Source organism: Vombatus ursinus, unplaced genomic scaffold, assembly GCF_900497805.2.
Source record: "Vombatus ursinus unplaced genomic scaffold, bare-nosed wombat genome assembly UNPS02014861.1, whole genome shotgun sequence".
Classification (NCBI taxonomy): Eukaryota; Metazoa; Chordata; class Mammalia; order Diprotodontia; family Vombatidae; genus Vombatus; species Vombatus ursinus.
Window position 1 is genome coordinate 11093472 of NW_020954639.1, and position 18679 is coordinate 11112150.

The 18679-nt window shown below is 39.6% G+C and overlaps 1 protein-coding gene across 9 annotated transcripts in view; it reads left to right on the forward strand.

The window, feature by feature from the left end:
• ZNF438 (zinc finger protein 438) overlaps nucleotides 1-15946 on the forward strand; it is a 136201-nt gene extending 120255 nt beyond the window's left edge. For all 9 annotated transcript variants that reach the window (XM_027841632.1, XM_027841631.1, XM_027841633.1 and 6 more), the window contains 2 exons: nucleotides 12199-14053; nucleotides 14824-15946. In XM_027841632.1, the coding sequence (XP_027697433.1) occupies nucleotides 12199-14053; nucleotides 14824-15442 (2474 nt within the window). In that variant the 3' untranslated portion in view covers nucleotides 15443-15946. The remainder of the gene's footprint in view (nucleotides 1-12198; nucleotides 14054-14823) is intronic.
• The last annotated feature ends 2733 nt before the right edge of the window (nucleotides 15947-18679 follow it).

An 18679-nucleotide genomic window follows, 5' to 3' on the forward strand; every position in this document is an offset into this window, starting at 1 on the left:
ATTTCCTTTATTGCCTCAGCATTGGTAGAGTTTTTCTAAGTATTGCTGGACATGTGGGACTTTCTTTAAGGAAACCTACGTACAGCGATGCAAATTTACAAAGCAGGTGGCTTAGGGGTTGGTTATTTACATGTTTCTATATTTACACAACATGGAAATGCCTTATTTTATAGACCATAGCTTACCCTCTAGTAATTTTGTGTATATGGACCGTTAACAATAACTGAGGAGCGTGGATAAGGAAGTGTTGAAGGTTAAAATGTCAAATAGCTGCCAAGTGAAGGGAAATCAGAAGAGAAACATAATTTCCCCAAAATTATGTCAATTAAAAATACAGTTTGATATTTTAAAGTTAATTTTCCTCATAGCTTTTCACAGCCATCATCTGTAAGAAGTTAAACATGCCTGTATTTGAAATAACTATTCATCAATAAGAATATATTCCAGATATTAGACTCCAGGTTGTCTGTTCTGTTTTTTAAATTTTCTAATCTGTGCTAGATTGTGCTTAGAATCCACAGCAGAATTTTAACCATGGCAGGAACTTCAGCTTTTTTGGTGAGTTTTTTAAGTTTGGGTATATTTCTTTTGACTGTGCCAAAACATTGAAACCCAAGTATTTCTGTTTACCCCGTTAACTAGATTTTCATCTTTCTCAAACTCCTACTTTTGCCTGTAATATTTGATACTGAGTATTTTTTCCAAGTGCTTTTTAGGAGTAAAGAGTGATAACACAGACCAAGATGGAATAACTCATTTTAATGTGGAAAACGAAAGGTAATGTTTTAGATTACCCGTCCCTTGTTTCTTGACTCGGGAGCGTCGCACAACCACCTGGAGCATTTCTGCAGGTGGTGCTTTTGAGCATACAGACCCTACTGAGAAAGAATGGAGCCAGGAAGCCCCGCTGCCTCCACAGACACCAGAAACTGGTGCTGGAATGAGAGTATCGACAGGCGTTTGTTATGGGTATGACGACTCGGTAAAACCACACAGCAAGCCGTCATAGACAGAGATTGATGCAGTGTTGACTCTCAACTGTGGCGATCTTCTCAGTTCATCGTTTCGATTGGAGGTCTGGACGTGACTGTACAACTGATAGAATGAGGTTAGAGTGGATCCATTTTTTAAAAAATTGTCTTCGGACATATTAGTTGTCTCTTCAGTAGGTGATTGTGATGTTGTAGGAGATGGCATGGTGGGATGGGAGGAGCATTGGAGCTGGAACCCAGGGAGTTGGTTTTGAATCCCAGCCCTGGCCCTTGTGATCTTGGGCGAGTCTACTGTTTCCTGCCTCTAAAACCTCAGTTCTCTAGTTTGCAAAATGAGAATGTTGGCCTTGATGGCCTCTGGCTCTACCTCTGTGATCCAGATGATTCTTATAGAAGCAAAGAATCTTCCTTTTCAGTGGGTGTCAGAAGAAATTCATGCAGTGCATTGAATGTGCTGTAGCTTACTTTTGTTAAAGAGGTAAATTGCTTCCTTTAAACTCATGGCATTTAGAGCCGGAAAGGACCTCATAGATTGCTTAGCCTAACATCTTCATTTTACAGATAAAGGGACTGAGCCTATAGAGGTAAAGTAACTTACCTATCATCACCCAGCTGATGAGCCAGAATTTGATCCTAGGTCCTCTGATTCCAGCCCAGGGCTCTTTCTGTTAAATTCTGCTGCTTAATTATAAACCACTTGGTTGCAAGTAATTTGGAACAAGAGCAACTGAAATAAAGAAAAAATTTCCCCAGAAACTAGGAATTTTAAAGTGCAGTAACTTTAAAAATAGGGAGCTGGGGGCGGAGAGGTTGGGCAGAGTGAGGGAGGTGGCACAGGAAATAAGAAACTTCAAATTATTCAATGTATGTTAAAATAGGGTAAAACAATAATGGTTTATAGTTCTCGACCTTTTTATTTGAGTCGTTACTCGTAGGGCCCCAAAAGACCAATCAGATTATTTGAATTTAAGAAACCACATTTTATTGGATTAGTCTTTTTTTCCCCTTTCTATTAATATCTTATGTAATTGGCTCTGAAGGCCTTCTATAAAGGATGCTGGAGCCCTTTTTGATAATAAATGTAACTATCTAATTTGTTTAATTTTGTGGGTTATTTGATGATTCATTGCCCAACATTTTCCCCCATACTGTGACCTGTTTTAAGTCTCTCCCTTAATTATTTTCTTAGAAATACACTGGAGACTTCTTACAATGCCAGTTTGAGGGTCCATCCTGCACCAAGTGTTGCTATTCCTTGACTTCTTGTACCTAACAGAACTGTCTGGGTTGAATTGCTCCCAGGAAAAGACTTAAGGCTTCCTTATTGGAAAGGTGCCACTTGGTAAGAGACCACTGCCCTAACTCTTCTCCCTCCATCCCCTCGGCATATTATGAGATATCACCAGTGCCCTAGTGAGGGAATTTGCACAACCTCCTGAACCTTGGCTGTACTGTTCTTTCCCCTAGGTAGAGTAGGCAACTGCTTCCACGAGGATCAGCAAGCTACAGTTGCCTCAAGATACCTTTTTTTTTTTGTTTGTCAATCATGCCACCTTTCTTTCCTACTTGGCCTGAAATTCCCATAATTAACATTACTCCTGTGCTGTAACTCTCCAAAGCAGGGGCATTATCTCAAGAAGGCCACTGTTTAAACTGCACAGAGATTACCTTCATATTGGTATGGATCAACAACGGGCAGGATGACATGGTGGCTAGAGAGCTGATCTGGGAGATTGACAGACCAGAGATCAAGTCTCCCATTTCTGGTGACTGTCAGCAGTGTTACCATGGGCAAGCCATTTAAATTCTCAATGCCCTAGGCAGAAAATTAGACCAGTTTTTTTTAGGGGCTCTTGCTTGTCCCAATATCACTACTATTATTCAAGACTACTTTTATTTTACTTTTAATTTCTGGCAGCCTGTCAGATGATGCATCTGAGCAGCTTGCTCTACCCACATTGGTTAGTCTTCACTGAGGGGAAAGCTAATTGTCCAGAGCACAAGGGGAAGGCCCCTTCGTAGTTCTTTGTGCCCGCCCTGAACAGAAGGCATTGGGATGCTTCTGCTGGGAATGGAAAGAGGCTGAGGTATAACTGCCTTGTTTGCAGAGACAGTGGTTTTTTCATGGAGGAGAACTCAAGGTAGGGATGGAGAGGCTCCAAAAAGACTTGGGGGCTACTGTTGTGAGGGCTAAGAAAGTACATGTAGGTCCTGGGTTACAAGAGACCAAAGAAAGCTTGGGTCTGTCTGTCATCAGCAGTTTCACAGGACCCTGGGCACGGTCATCTGTCGGGTTCTAGTTGGCTGACAGAGTGAGGTGGTATTCCCTGAGCAGCACCTGGGGGAGAGGGTAGGCAACCCCTACACATATTGGTGGGGTTCACAACAGGATCAAGTTAGGCTCCCTTGGAGGAGAAGGCACTTCTTTTAGCTTGGACTTTTCACAGAGTATGTGCTCAGTATGTGCCTCTTCTTCTCCTGGGAGTCCTGAGATCTGGGCCTACCCTGATTGAATGAGAAATTATAGTGCCCTCCATTATTTGATCTATGATCACTCAAAAGGGGAATGAAATGTGGTGGCAAAGGAAGCTGTCAGGCCCACAGGTAGGCTTTTTCCAAGTACTTCAATTCGTGGTTTTTTTTTTTTAATCAGTTAAGACAAGTAACTTGGAAGATCTGAACTTTTTAAGAGCATAAATGTGCTACTTAGTGCGTAAGCTAATTTTTTTCTCTACCACCAATGGCCAATCTTTGCATCAATTTCCAATGCATTAAGACCTTTACCAGACACTGGGCAGGTGGGGAAAATAGAGGGCCCTATGTACATATGTATGTACACACACACACATACACCAATGGGGCATCCCTTTTTCTAGATCACTGAAATGGAGGCAAGGCGTCCTTTTTTCAGCCACTCTGTCCTGTAACTGTGTTATACCCAGTGAGTAGGAGGTAGGGTACCAACTAGAAACAGTAAGTAGCGTAGCACCTTATAGGGCAGTGGAAAGAGTGCTGAATATGGAGTTTATAGGCCCTGAGCTCTGCCACTTCCTACCTATATGACCTTGGACAAATCATTTAAATCTCTGAAAAGTGAGGGTGAGGTGGAATAGATGGCCATCCTTTTCTGCCTTCCGATACCTGTTCTTACATCCTATAGCCATATTCAGGGCCAATTATCAAATGATTGCTAATTGTTTAAAAAGTCCTAGTTATAAACCAGTGATCTCAAAAATGCCAACTTCAGGCTCAAGGTGGTCCATGCCGTCCCTCCAAGGGGTAACCAACCAATCACAGGGTGAGAAGATGGTTGAATCTTATCCTCCCCAGGAAAGACAATTTCAGGGCTTAATTACAATACAACTACACAACCCTTTAAACCATTCTCTTGTAACACTCCTCCACACTTCCTCTTTCCTGTATCTGGCCTCTTGTGGCTGTACAATCCCATTCTGTACAGGGCATCAACCCTTCAAAGCAAACTGAAACCTGGCATACATAGTAGCTATACAGGTAGAATTGAGAACCCCCCACATCCACCCCCTCCAACCCATGTGTCCACCTCCTGCTTACCTCTGCCCCTTACTAGGGATGTGCTGGTGAGACAGAGCTCTGTTCTCACTCCACTTCGTTTTTGGTGGGGCAGAGGAAGCCACAGAAGACAGGCAGATCTAGCTGGATTGCAATCTGTGCAGTAGATGTCATTACGTTGTGTCAACACAAGCCCATCCTTCTTCTGAACATCCATGTTTTTGATGAAGAGACCACTAGCTTTCTATTCTCACATTCATAATATTCTCGCATTCATAAGTTCCTTCTTTTCCTTGACTCCTTATTCAACTGAAACTATTATTTTTAAATTATCAATGATCTCTTAATTGTCAAATCTAATGGCTTTTTCTCAGTCATTCTCCTTGACCTCCGCAGTATTTGACACTACTGCCTTCTCCCAGATACTTAATCTCTTCTTTCTAGCTCTCTGAAAATGATGTGTGTCACCTATAAAAAAGCTCATATATATACACTTTTAAAACTTGGAAATGATTTCATAAACTGTTTAAAATCTAAATGAAGAGCTTCAGTGCGTTTTGAACTAATTTGTTAAAGATAGGAAAATATACTTCTGAAGAGTTTGTAGGAACAACTAATAATCATAACAATAGCTAGCCATTTATATAGCATTTTAAGGTTAACAAACACTTTGTGTGTATTCTCTCATTTGACCCTCACAACAAGCAGATGCTGTTATCCTTATTTTATAGACAAAGAAACAAAGACCAAGGAAGGCCTCAGAGTCACCCAGCTATTAAGTGAGTGTCTGAGGAAAGTTTCAAATATAAGATTTCTTGACTCCGCATCCAAGATTTCTCCACTGTACCACAAGCTGCCTCATTGATCACTAGTCCAGTTTCAACAAAAACCTTTTCCCAATGGGTAGATGAGTCTCCGTGTCTCCGTGAGGGATCGTTTAAAATCAAGGAAACAGAACTTAAGAGTCAGGCTTCCAAATTGTTGTATCACAAAGTGTCCAAACAGTATTTTCAAAAATAATGAAGCCTAGGGGATAGAGCACCCACCGGCCCTGAAGTCAGGAGGACCTGAGTTCAAATCCAGCCTCAGACCAAACACTTGACACATACTAGCTGTGTGACCTTGGGCAAGTCACTTAACCCCAATTGCCTCACCAAAAATAATAATAATAATAATAATAATAATAATAATGAAGCCTATTTAGTCACATTCCTTATTATTAATAATATTTTAATTAAAGGGAAAACTTTTGTGTCATTAATACATAAAATGTATTCAAAATATTTTATCTTTATTCATCCTTTTTTACTTTCTGTTTTTATGTGTTTTATAACATACATAATAGTAAAGAAGTACCTGTATATAATACCTGAGGTAACTGGGTAGTTTAATGGCCAGAATACTGGGCTTGGAGTCAGGAAGGTGACATTTGATCCTGCTTCAGACACTTGCTAGGTGGGCATCCTTGGGCAAATCCCTGAACCACTATGAGCCTCTGTTTCCATATATGTAAATGGATGTGATACCTCCTCCCAGGGTCATTAATAAATAAGTATCAATATAATCAGAGTATTTGCTTAAATTTTTTTACTGATGGGATATGCAGTCAAAAAATTTTAGAAACAACCACACAGATACTTTTTGTTTAAATATTAACTGATAAAATGAGTTTGTAAGCACTTGTATTATAGTAATGTTATTTTCCCTCTCCTTCTCCTCTCCTCTCCTCCTTTAAAATGAAGCTATTACCATAACAGAAGTTTGGAACATAACATCTGTTTAGTTCAGGCTGATCTCTGAAATCCATCATCTTGTTTTCATAAGGCATCTGCCAAGATAGTCTCATGACCAGAAACATGTTGAATGTTCATTTGGAAGTCCTGTACCTTAATGATCAGTCCATGAGGTAAACTCTTGGCTAGAAATTTAAGACCTGATTTTATCCAAAACCCAGATAATTGCCAAATAATCTTTCTGAAGAAAAGACAAATTAAGGAAGAACTAGTTGCTAAAGAACAAATAGTGGAAACCCTGGGGAAAGTGATAGAGAAGGATAGAAAAGGTGGGTGTAGTTGGATATATTCCCTATATTTTAGGAGAGGAGATTTCAGAGTATCAGAGAGATGATAGATGAGAGCCTGTGCACTGTGGTAAATTCTCCAACAAGGCGTAATTCCTGCCCTCGAGGAGCTTCACATTCTCATAGGAGATATAACATGTGCACATAGAAACACATACAAAATGAATAAAAGGTAATTCACTTTCCCACGGGAAAGACTACAATCTTATAAAAAGATAGCAGAGAAATTTTACAAAGAACTTGATTAGGCCCTCCAAATTTAATCAACATGTACTTTAATGCGTAATGTCTTGAATGCAAACGTGGGCATAAGAGAAAATGGTGAAAATATTTTGATAACTATAGTGCAGGAGTAAGAAAAATGAGATGCCACAGGCTTGGAGACCATACTGTAGCCTCACATCTGTAGATCATATTTTCTTTAAGAAGAGAGTGGAAAGGTGTTGAGTATGGCAAACACTGAACAGTATCATGAAAAATGAAATTGCTTATATTCTAGCAGAGGGGAAAGCAGCTGGTTTTTAATACAGGATGTACTTTAAAATAGCAGCTTTCCATAGTTAGATTGTTGACTTGTTAAAACAAAGATCTAGATCAATCCCAAATTCAAAGAAGGTTAAAAATAAGATATGACAAGCAATTGAAGTAATTCCAACCTGATATATTTAAATTAGCTGTTGATCCTGAAAAATAGGAAATAGGTAAAAGAGTATATGTGGACATAGATGCTTTAACAACCCATATGTCTACTTTCCTTCTTCTACGCATTCTTTATGAGAGTAACCTACACGAATATGGAGGGAGGACATCCTTGATGAAAGCACAAATAGGGAATAGACAGGCATTTACGAAGTGTATTCTACAGCATTCCACATGTTTTCAATCACACATTTGACTAAGACGTACAGAGAATATCAGATCCTGCTGTGCTCATTTATTACTGTAGAAAGACATTTAATTAGGAATAGCAAAATGCTGTCTTAAATGCTCTCCAACAGGTGGTTTCTTATAAAAATCATACAGATTCCTTGAAAGTTATAACAACAAATATAATTTTATTCAACCTTCTGATTGTTACTGATCAAAGCATAAAATGGAGATATATCCTCACCAATGACATTTGCTACTATGATGAAGGATATTCAACTCATAGTGCATTTGGAAGAAAGATTCTCTGTAAATATTGACTTCCTTCAGATACTCCTTTGTGGATCACATTGTGTTGATAGTATCAACTTCCAGAATGCTGCTGACTCCTAAATGCAATCCACAATCACTCAAAAGTTTAGCCTAACTATTTATACAGGAAAAACCCAGTTAATGAAGTATGTCTGTTGCCTAATCTGTGCTCAGGAGTTGGAAGGATAGACTTAAAACCAATCCATCAGTATATGTTTCTTAGATGCTACAGGTAGATGGTAAAGTGGGTTCACAATTGAATGGCGAGAGGCTAGCCAGCTAGGTTTCTTTTAGGAAACTGCCGTGCTTTTAACAATCCCAAACTTGGTACTAAAGCACAGGCCCATCTAGCTAACATTAGTATTATTCTAGGAGTGCTGTATGGTTACAAGTCATGGAATATCCTTTTCCAAAGAACTAAAGTTAAAATCACTTAATAGGTGGTAGCCCCAAGCAGGCTACTACATTACAAATGAAAAATTATGTAGAAGTGCTGAAGGGATCGAAAGTGGAAAAAGTGTAAGAAGCCCTGCTAAAAAGCACTGGTGTCAAACTCAAATAGAAATGGATCACTGTAGGCTGTATGTTGACTTAAAACTACAAATTAACTTTATCTATGTTGTATTGTATTTTTATTTATTTTGTTAAACAAGAGTGCCAGGCCTTCATCAGGAAGACTCATCTTCCTGAGTTCAAATCAGGCTTCAGACACTTACTAGCTGTGTGACCCTAGTCAAGTCTCTTAGCCCTGTTTACCTCAGTTTCCTCATCTGTAAAATGAGCTGGAGAAGGAAATGGCAAACCATTCCAGTATCTTTGCCAAGAAAACCCCAACAGGGGTTACGAAAAGTCAGACATTGCTGAAAAATGACTAAACAACAACAAACATTTATTTCCCAATGACATTTTAATCTGGGTGACTGCTTAAGAAATGGATGACCGGAAAAGATGAACCGATAACATAGTGAGAGAAAAAGATAACCAATGGAAAATCTGTGTGCTTCATTGGAAGCCACACAATATCAAAAAAACAAATAAAACAACAAAAAACTAGAGGAAAACTCCTAGCATACTAGGTGAGCTTCTTATGGAAAATCCGTAAGGTGTTATCCACAGGCAAGCACAAATGGATTGGCCACATTATTGTAACAGGGCCATAGAAGTAACAAAGTTTCTCTGCCAAGGTAGACAACCTTTGGATTGAGAAAATTAGAAGAGAGGTGTCTAATAGGGAGTCAAAATCCAATATGGCAGCATTTAGAAAGAAAGCATACAACTTCTCTTGATGAATTCAAGTCACCAGGTCTAGAGTAAGCATATTACAGGGCACTGTGAGAACCTACAGATTTAATTTATGAATCTCAGTGATCATAAAGAACGAGAAAGGTGCCACAGGATTCTTGTCAAAGGGCAAATATTGCTCCAGTTTTGAGTAAGGATGAGTTTGAAAAATATATAGTACAGTGAACATTATTTTGATTCTTAGACAAATTCTAGCACATATAGGATTATCCTATATAAAAGGAATGGTTTTGAACTTCTAGAAAAGGAAATAATGATGACAAAGGCCTAGCATGTTTTTATCAAGAACAGATTGTGCCAGACTGTCCTCCTTTCCTTTTTTGATAGTTACCGCACTGATAGGACAGATATAATTTCGCTAGATTTCAGCAAAGTATTTGACAAAGACTTTCATGCTATTTTTGTGGACAAGTTGGGAGAATATATACACTAGATAATAGTATAGTTAAATGTTTTTGGGATTGCTAAATAATAGTACACCAAAAATAGTCATTAATGGCTTGGAAAGAGGTTTCTAGTGAAGGGCCCAGTGAAACTAACTGACCTCTCGTGGAGCTCAGTGTTTTTGGTTGGTTTGTTTTTTAAGGTTGATGCAGCCATTCCTGCCTCTCATGTAATTTATAAGGCTAGGAGGGATAATTCAAATACTGGATTAAGGGGTAAGGATCCAGTAATGTCTCAGGCTACCATGTTGGACTAATTGTAACATGAAATTTAATAGGGGGTTAATGTAAAGTCTTACAATTGGGTTAAAAAAAATTAACTTCAGCAGGAAGAGGCATGGATAGGTAGCAATTGATCTGAAAAAAGGCCTGTGGGTTTTAGTAGACTGCTGGCTCAGTATGAGCCAACAATCTGCTAGGGCAGCTCAAAAGCTTATATGATCTTAGGTTGCATTCAGAGAAACAGAGTGTGAAGTGGGGAGGCAAAAGTCCAGCTATGCTTGGCCTTGATAAGGAGACATATGTTCACTTCTGGGTACCACATTAGAACTGGGTACCACAAATAGAACTTTTCAAAGTTAAAATGGGACTGCTCCAGGAGGTTTTTCTAGAAACCCCTTTCGGTAGGGTTTTCAAGCAAAGGCTGGATGACCATTGTCAGTTACACTATAGAAGAAATCCTTGTTAAGACTGGACAGGTTGGGGGGACCTGCCCTTAGAGGGCTCTCTGAGGTCTCTTTCAAGATTCTGTGTCTCCTTCTTTTTGGCAATGTAGTTTTTCCCATGATACAGTATAAAACTTTTACATTTTCATGATGTTATAATATTAGTGTGCCTGAATTGTTTGCGGCAATCACTATGAGGGAAAAGTCTGGAACTCTTAAAACAGGTAGAAGAATCAGAGCCTATTTCAGCTTTTCTTAACACTTAATTTTATCTGGTTCACCCTTTTGAGATTATTCAGGTCATGAATCAACTTGGTCACAAAGCATGGCCTTTTGTCCCTGGGAATCCCCCCCCGAAAGTTACCCAGTCATTTTTTTAATTGTAAGAGCCTTCCCCTCTAAAGTTCTCTTTAGTCTCAGATAGGTGTTACATTTCCATTTCTCCATTGTATCCCAGATATTTGATTTCTGGAAATACCAAATGGCATTTACTGAGGTATACCATGAGATCAGTGTTACCTATTGCACCTAGCAACCTGAAATGGTCCAGACGATCTAATATTCCAGCTAAATATAGCAGTGTCATCTATATAGAGACTATGACAAATATCCCTAGCCTATTTAACACTCCATTTTTCAAACTGTAGAAAGAAATAGGTGAATGCCTCAATCCAAAAAGAAAGACATTGAAATTGTACACTTTGTCTAAAGTTAGAAATGCAGATTGGATTCCTTATCTAAGACCATTTCCTTCATGTAAAGATTTTTGGCAAGAAACTACTCCCTAATTCTGGTTTCCACCCAGGGGATAAATCCTTTTGTGAGTCCAGAACAAGTATTTTTCTTGTTTTTTTCTTTTCATGAGATTGGGCTAAGGAAGGGACCTATTAGAATAACAGTGTTGTACATTATAGAAGACTTTACGCTTTATAAATCTGTTTCCTCATGACCAACCTGTGAAGTGGTTAGCAAAATATTATCTCTATTTTACATATGAAGAAAATGAGGCTCAAAAAGACTAAGCAATTTACCCAAATTCAGATTGATAAGTAAGTAGGAAAGACACAATTCAGAACTAGATCATCAAACTCAAAAGGTCAGTGTTTTTTCCTGTATATCATTCTGCCTTTAAGTGGAATAAGAACTGGTCACTAGGTGCTCTCATAAATCATAAAGAGTATGATTATTTTAGTTGTATGAGCTAGAGAATGTTTTCTATCTTTGCATATTGTTAAGTATCTGTAACACTTTTAAATGTTGGTGGGGTTGAGGGGAGTCACATCAGCTTTTAAATACTGGTGACTTAATTGCAAAAGCACACGTAAACAGTGGAAACGTGTGAAGAGAAATTCACAAGTCACATGGGGAAATAGAAACAAGGCTGGCTTTCAACCTGGAATTCTTCCACCCGAGCAAACAAATTGTGTTGCCGCTGTGCCAAATGGTGCGACCTCAAATGGAGCGAAGGATGAATGTTCACAGAGCAATGATCTATTTTATCCTGCCCTGCATTGGTGACTATTGCATCTATTGTACCGTCACTTTACGTTTTAATATGTTCGATATGTGTAGGAAAATGCAGCTCAGAGATGACATGAGCACAGTAGGTAAAATGTGCTCTTTGTAGGTCACAAAAACTGTTTGTAAAAAGGTTTGGGCTAGGAAGTGAGTGCTTGCACAGTCTGTCTTTTGTAAAGCCAATTGTTTAAGGAAGGAAACAAATGTGTGTTAACTTAACTTGCATTATTTAGCTCACTGTGCTAGGCACTATGCCTTAACTCCCTGTCCTGCATGAAGACTAGTTGGAGCATTGAAACCTCAGTCCAGAGGAATACTATTTGAAAAATGTGAAAGTAAGGCTTTGACACTTCTTTGAATCTTTTTACCATCTCATTTTAATTATATTTTTCTTTGAGTTACTTTTAATGTGCTTATTTGGACTGTCAATATTTGGATAAATATAATACAATAACATTTTGTTTTTGAATTTTGTATTATCATTGCAGATGAACCTAAAGTTTCTCCCTGGACAACACAGACTGGAAAAAATTTACAGAATAAAATTCAGTTTAGGACTATTGCCCCCAAAATTACACCAAAAGTCCTAACGTCCCCAGTGCTGCCCTATCAATCACCATCACTCTCTGATCAAGTTCATCCCACATCCTCAGCAAATTCTAGGCCTCTGGTGATGCCACCCCAAAACTATGCCCTGATGCAAGTTGCTGGTCAGGAGGGAACCTTTTCTCTTGTTGCTTTGCCCCATGTTACCCCCGCAGTGACAAGCCAACCCATCCAGAAGCCCAAAATATCATTGCCCAAAACCCTTAAATTGCCTATTCCTCGGTACCAACCTACAAGAAATAAGAAGGTACCAGGGGTGGAAACTATTCCAAACTCCTCTGTGAGTGTAATTAAGAAGGTTCCAGCCAATACACAAACATGTGCCCAGCCATCACCTTCAATAACCAACCATTCTGAACTTCATACGAACATTGATTCATCTGAACATGTGATATTAATAGATCAGATGCCAACTGAAATCACAGTTACTGCTTTGCTTGATGAAAGCAGCTGTGTAGAATCTGGACCTCCACTGATAAACAGACCTGAGGCAGGTGACACTGTTACTATTCCAAAACCATGGGTACCAGAGGAAACTTCAGCTGAGCTGAGTAATTCAATGAAAGTCAACCTAGACACAAAGACAATAGCCAGAAAGCCCTCTGCCATCAGTGGTGAGAAAATCAAAGAAAGAGTAGCTGATTCTGCAAAAGCCATTACTGTTCTGTCCCCAGCGATTTTTGGCAATGCAGTTCATCTGATTCCTACAGCACCTAAAGGTAAACTTCCAATCTTACCTTACTCAAGAATGAAGACAACAATGTTTTGTAAAACTAAGCCAAATGCCAGCATGGTAGGTCCCGCTTCTCCTTGGCACAGGCCCGACTGTGACAAAGTCTCATCATTTGCAAAAACCTTCAATGTGTCCACCAAAACATCTGATAAGCTCTTTGCTGTTTCACTCACACAAGTGTCCAAGCCAGTGACCTGTGAAGATGCCTTTTGCTCACCCACAAAGGTGGAAGTTGACAACAAAAAGAAATTGAATAGTGGAACAGCAAAGAGAAGAGGAAGAAAACGAAAGATCCCAGATGAAATTTTGACTTTTCAGACAAAAAAGAGAAAATGTATCCTTGACACATGTAGAGATGGTAAAGAAAGAGTAAAAATTGACCCCCAGGAGCCCAGAGACAGAAAAGCCAGCACTGTGAAAAAGTATCGGAACATTATGCCCAAACCTGTCATTGTAATGCAAGCAATGGCTCCACTGACTTCCCCTGCACCTCTTCTACAGACCAAATCTCCTGACTGCTTAGACCGAGACATTTTGTTAAATAATTCACTTACAAATAAGTATTTCAGCTCCAAGCAGAATGATAGTGCTTCCACTAAACCGGGTACTGTATGCAAGAATGGCTTTTCTGCCATAAAAAAGCCTTGGCACAGATGCCACATCTGCAACCACCACTTTCAGTTTAAACACCACCTTCAGGACCATATGAACACACATACAAACAGACGGCCATACAGTTGCCGAATCTGTCGTAAAGCATATGTGCACTCTGGAAGTCTCAGCACCCATATGAAGCTTCATCATAGTGAGAGTCGTCTCAAGAAGCTCATGTATTGTGAATTCTGTGCAAAAGTGTTTGGTCACGTAAGGGTCTATTTTGGCCATCTGAAAGAAGTACATAGGGTTGTGATCAACACTGAACCTTCCACCAGTGAATTGCCACAGGGCAAAGGGCCAAAGAATCGAGAAATAGGCTTAAGAGGAGCAGAAGAATCAGTAGAGAGGTGAGTGCTAATGGCAATGATACGTGGGAAAGAAATTCAGTTTTTATTTGGGGGCTGGAGTAAGATTTAACGTTGTTTATGTCCATTTAGAGCTTTCAGAAATCTCTCTAAGCTTTCATAGCTATTTAGTGGTTTCCTCCCATGTAAGATTTGATATAATTTTTTATTCTTAATGGGTGATGAACTATAACAGACCTACATTCTTGTAAGGCAAGCCAAAGTCCCATTTGGGAGCATTCTTCAAATATGAATGTAGTCATGGGCTATGAGAGTTGGAAAGGCCTCATTTTACAGATGAGGAAAAAGACGCTTAGAGGTTGAATGACTCGCCCAGGGTTCCATAGTGCTCAGGGATAGAGCTGGGAGTTAAACTGGGTGTCTTTGCTCCCAGGCCAGTACTTAGGTTTCTAGGATTTCCTGCCCCCAACTTGCATATTGTACCAAATTATAAGAATAGCATAAATCATTCCTCTTGAAGGGCAGATATTAAGGGAAGCGTGACTTCACCACATGGACATAATGACCTAAGAAGGTTAACACACCCAGCCAGAGGTGATCAACATCCATTCTTGATACCAGAAGGATTTCTCTTTGACTGAACTCACGTTCTCTGCTGTGTCCATGCTGCTTACCTTTCATTTTTCCTCCTCATCAGCTCACGTGTTTGGGACATTTGCAGGGTGGGTGGTGGTGTTTTAGGAGCCAGCCTTTGAGTGCTTGGTCTGCTTTACTAGGACCTCTCACACAGCCTCTGCTTTTTCTGTTTTCAGAGAAAACAGATCGAGCCTCGAGGAGACCCTCTTTCCGGGACAGGCCAATGAGGTCAAATTGGACATCAAGTGTGGCCGCTGTCAGGTCACTGCTCAGTCTTTTTCTGAGATGAAATTTCATTTATTATATGTGCACGGAGAAGACATTCAAGGGAAACTAAAGGAGGGAATCTTACCAGGCAGCAAAGGTACCCAGGAAGAAGTGGTAAAGCGAGCCGCTCATTTCTGGAAACAGCACAGCGAGAGGAGAAGCCTGGTAAAGAGGGATGCTTTGGAGGAGGAGGTGTATGCATTTCCCATACAGCTCAAAAGGGAAATCTACCTTCTCCATCAGAAAAACCTGGATGTATTAACCAAGAGCGAGGAAGCTCCTTTGGGAGCCAGCGAACCAGGAAAGGCTCTGCCAAGCCCGGACTGTGCCACACCATACAAGATTCACGTCTGGTCTAATCTGGGCTTTAACTGTCTTCTTTGTAAGCAGACACTTGAAAGGAAAGAAGAGCTTTTCCTTCATTGGGAACAGCAGCACAACTGTGAAGACCCTTCTGTACTTTGGGCTCTTTTAAGTGCATTATCTTCACAGGGAGTGATTGAACTTTCTAATGAGTCTGAAAAATGAAACTGGGGGCAGAGGGGAGCAGGACATTGCAGGAAATTTTTGCTCTGCCCTTCTCCCACAGAGTTTAATATTATACTTGTGTCTCTTAATGACAAATCTGGGCCACACAAAAAAAATGAATAAAGGCAAAATTTATACAATTTTGTTTTCTTATGTACTACACAAGAAATTCAGCACAGAATTTTTGGATTTGTATGAGGATGTGCTGTAAAATGTCACTTATTATCCGATAAAGCCTTTGACTCCTTATCAGAATAAATAGAAAGACCAGACTATGGATACAAAAATCAAGAAGATTATCGCATCCGCTTAAAATATACTGTGCAATATGAACATGCATATATGGGTACCATTTTTGTGTAATAGCACACAAATGCCTTCTATTATATAGATTGACAAATCTGATAACTTCCTAGACTGAAAACTTAATTTCAGTCTCAAAAGTAGTACCAGGTTTTATGGTAATGAATGTTGATACGTATTAAATCCTTGGCTTTATTTGAATATGCTTTAGGAGAATGTATTTAATAACATTGTCATTTGCCCTAATTTAAATTCCATGCATACAGTCCTTCAGTTGTTTTTTTTTTTCTTAATGCTACCCACTGTCTGTTTTCTTAAATGTTCATTGCCTTGAAGAGTCTTTGCTGGCATGTCTTACAAGTAGAGAGTTCTCTCTTCAAAGTAATCAGAATTCTTTTAATACTCCAGCTAATAAAAAAAAAGCCATTTTCTTGATAAGGAGTTGTTTTCAAGCAGGCCGAGCTAAAATATTTATAGCCTGAAAAGTAACGTAGATTGTTCAAACCAGAAACCTAGGTGTCTTGGTTACTTTCCCTTGTCCCTCAGGCTGGCTTCTTTTTTGAATGGTGGCTTGGAGAGATATCACTGTATTATTAATTTAACAGGCCCAGGTTTTTCTTTTTTTCAAATTCATGAGTAAAACTCCTTTTTTAATGTCTAGGAAATGGTCTAGTAAAATCTGAAATGTTCATCTTTCAAGTTTCAGCCCATTCTGGATATAAAAATAACCTTATGGCTATTGTATGTTTGGGAGGTGTTGTTCAAAACAAAACTTATCTTCTTCCCCACATCCCCTTTGCCAAAACTGCATCACCTCCTGACTCTTCTGTTTCTGTTAATGACACCAGCATTCTTCTGCTCGCCCCAGGGCAAAACCTGGGTCACTTTTGATTCGTCCCTCTTCCTCTCCACCCATGTAACTAAATCCTGTTGATTCTGCCTTTGAAATGGCTTTTGTATCCATCCCTTCCTTTAAATTTCCACCACCACCATCCAGGTTTAGGCCTTCATAACCCACCTAAACAGTAGTAGCCTTTAACTGATCTCCCTGAATCTGGTCCTTCCGCTTTCACATATGGCCACCAAATCAATCTTCCTAAAGCACAGTGCTGATCCTGGTACTGCTGCTCACAACACTTTAGTGGTTCCTTGCTATATAACAAATAAAGTCCAGTCTCTCAATTTAGGATATGAAGCTCGGTCCAATATGACCTCAGCCTGCTTTCCCCACTCTTTCTCATTCTGTAGTCCCACACTTGTATTCACCTACCTGGACCACCTATCATTTTCCCAACACAGTCCAGAATTTGCCTGCATGCCATGATTTTGTTCATGCTGTTTCCTACAGTTGGAATTACCTTCCCTCCCCCTATATCTTCACCAGTTGGGTTCCAACCCATCCTCCAAGATCCAGCTCCTCTTATGTTATCCTTATGAAGTTTTCCTTCATCTCCCAAGCCAAATGAGCTCTTTCTTTCTTCTGAACTGTCATAGAAATTTTGTTTGTACCTATCTTATAGGCATATCATGTCCTGCCATGTATTACAGGTAAGTGTGTACATGTCTCATCTTTCCTGTAAGACTGTAAGCTCATCAAGGGCAAGGGTCATGTCTTAGTCAACTCTGTATTCCCCTAAGGTGCCTGACAAAGTGCCTTGCACAGAGGCACTCAAAGAAATCTTGTGGAATGATGGAATGATTGAAATTACCTCTTTCCAAAAGAAAAAAAAAAACCGGGGCAGCTAGGTGGCACAGTGGATAGAGCACTGGCCCTGAAGTCAGGAGGACCTGAGTTCAAATGTGGCCTCAGATGCTTGACACTAGCTGTGTGAAGCAAGTCACTTAACCCTGATTGCCTCACACACCCCTCCCCCCCCCAAAAAAGAAAGAAAGAAATTACCTCTTTCGATCTTGAAATAATTTTCAGAATAGTATAGGCCAACTTTATCCTGATAGAATCTCTTTTACTCTGGGTGGATGCAAAGTGTATAATATTCATTTGCTCCCAATGCACCTGAGGGTCTTCTGAGTTTTAATCCCTTAATCCCTCACATTTGTAGTTTAAAGCAGGACTTCTTAAACTTTTTCCACTGGTTTAGAAAATGCTTTCACCTACATTTTCTCTTTTCATTCTCCCAATAACCCTAGGAGGTAAACAAGAAAGGTATTTCTATCCCATCAGTTTTAGAGATGGGGAAACTGAAAAAAAAAGGCCCCATTGTTACAGAGACTAGAAGAGGAATGTTTGGAAGGAAAACCTGTCCATATCCTCCATCAATTGCTATCAAGAGGATAACAAGGATAAACTATACCTACAGCTTCTACCATCTCCTGTACCTGATGTTCTCAGGACCAGTCCTCCGGGCATTTGCCAGTAGGATGGGAGATACTGAACTCTATTAGTTAAAGACAGTCTTATTTGGGATAAATGACCTCAGGAATTATAAGAGAACTTATTAACTCAGTAGTGAACATACAAATGCAGTATATTGACAGCTACACAGCACATAAAAGTTCCTATCTCAATATACACTTACTAATTTCTCAAAAATGACTCCTATATAATGAGAATTTAATACTTCAACAATAATCCTAAAAAGATAAAAACAATTTTTCCTCAAAAGAGAGAGGCAACAGATTATCACAATCAATGCCTGAATTAATCCTATAGATCCTTCCGTGCAGTCTCTTGGGATGGATGGAAGAGCCAAAAGTCCAACTTTCTACTCTCCTGAACAGCCAGAGGGGAAAACATTGGGTAAAATCAAGAGTAAGAACCCCCTCCACCCCCCCAAAAAAAAACCTTCCTTGAATTCCTGCCCACTACTACTAATTTGATTAAGTTATTTGCCCTCCTGCTCCTCCCCCAAGGATGAAGCAATATCCTATCTTCTAACTCCCAGACTCCATCTGCTATGAACATCAGTGGAGGTA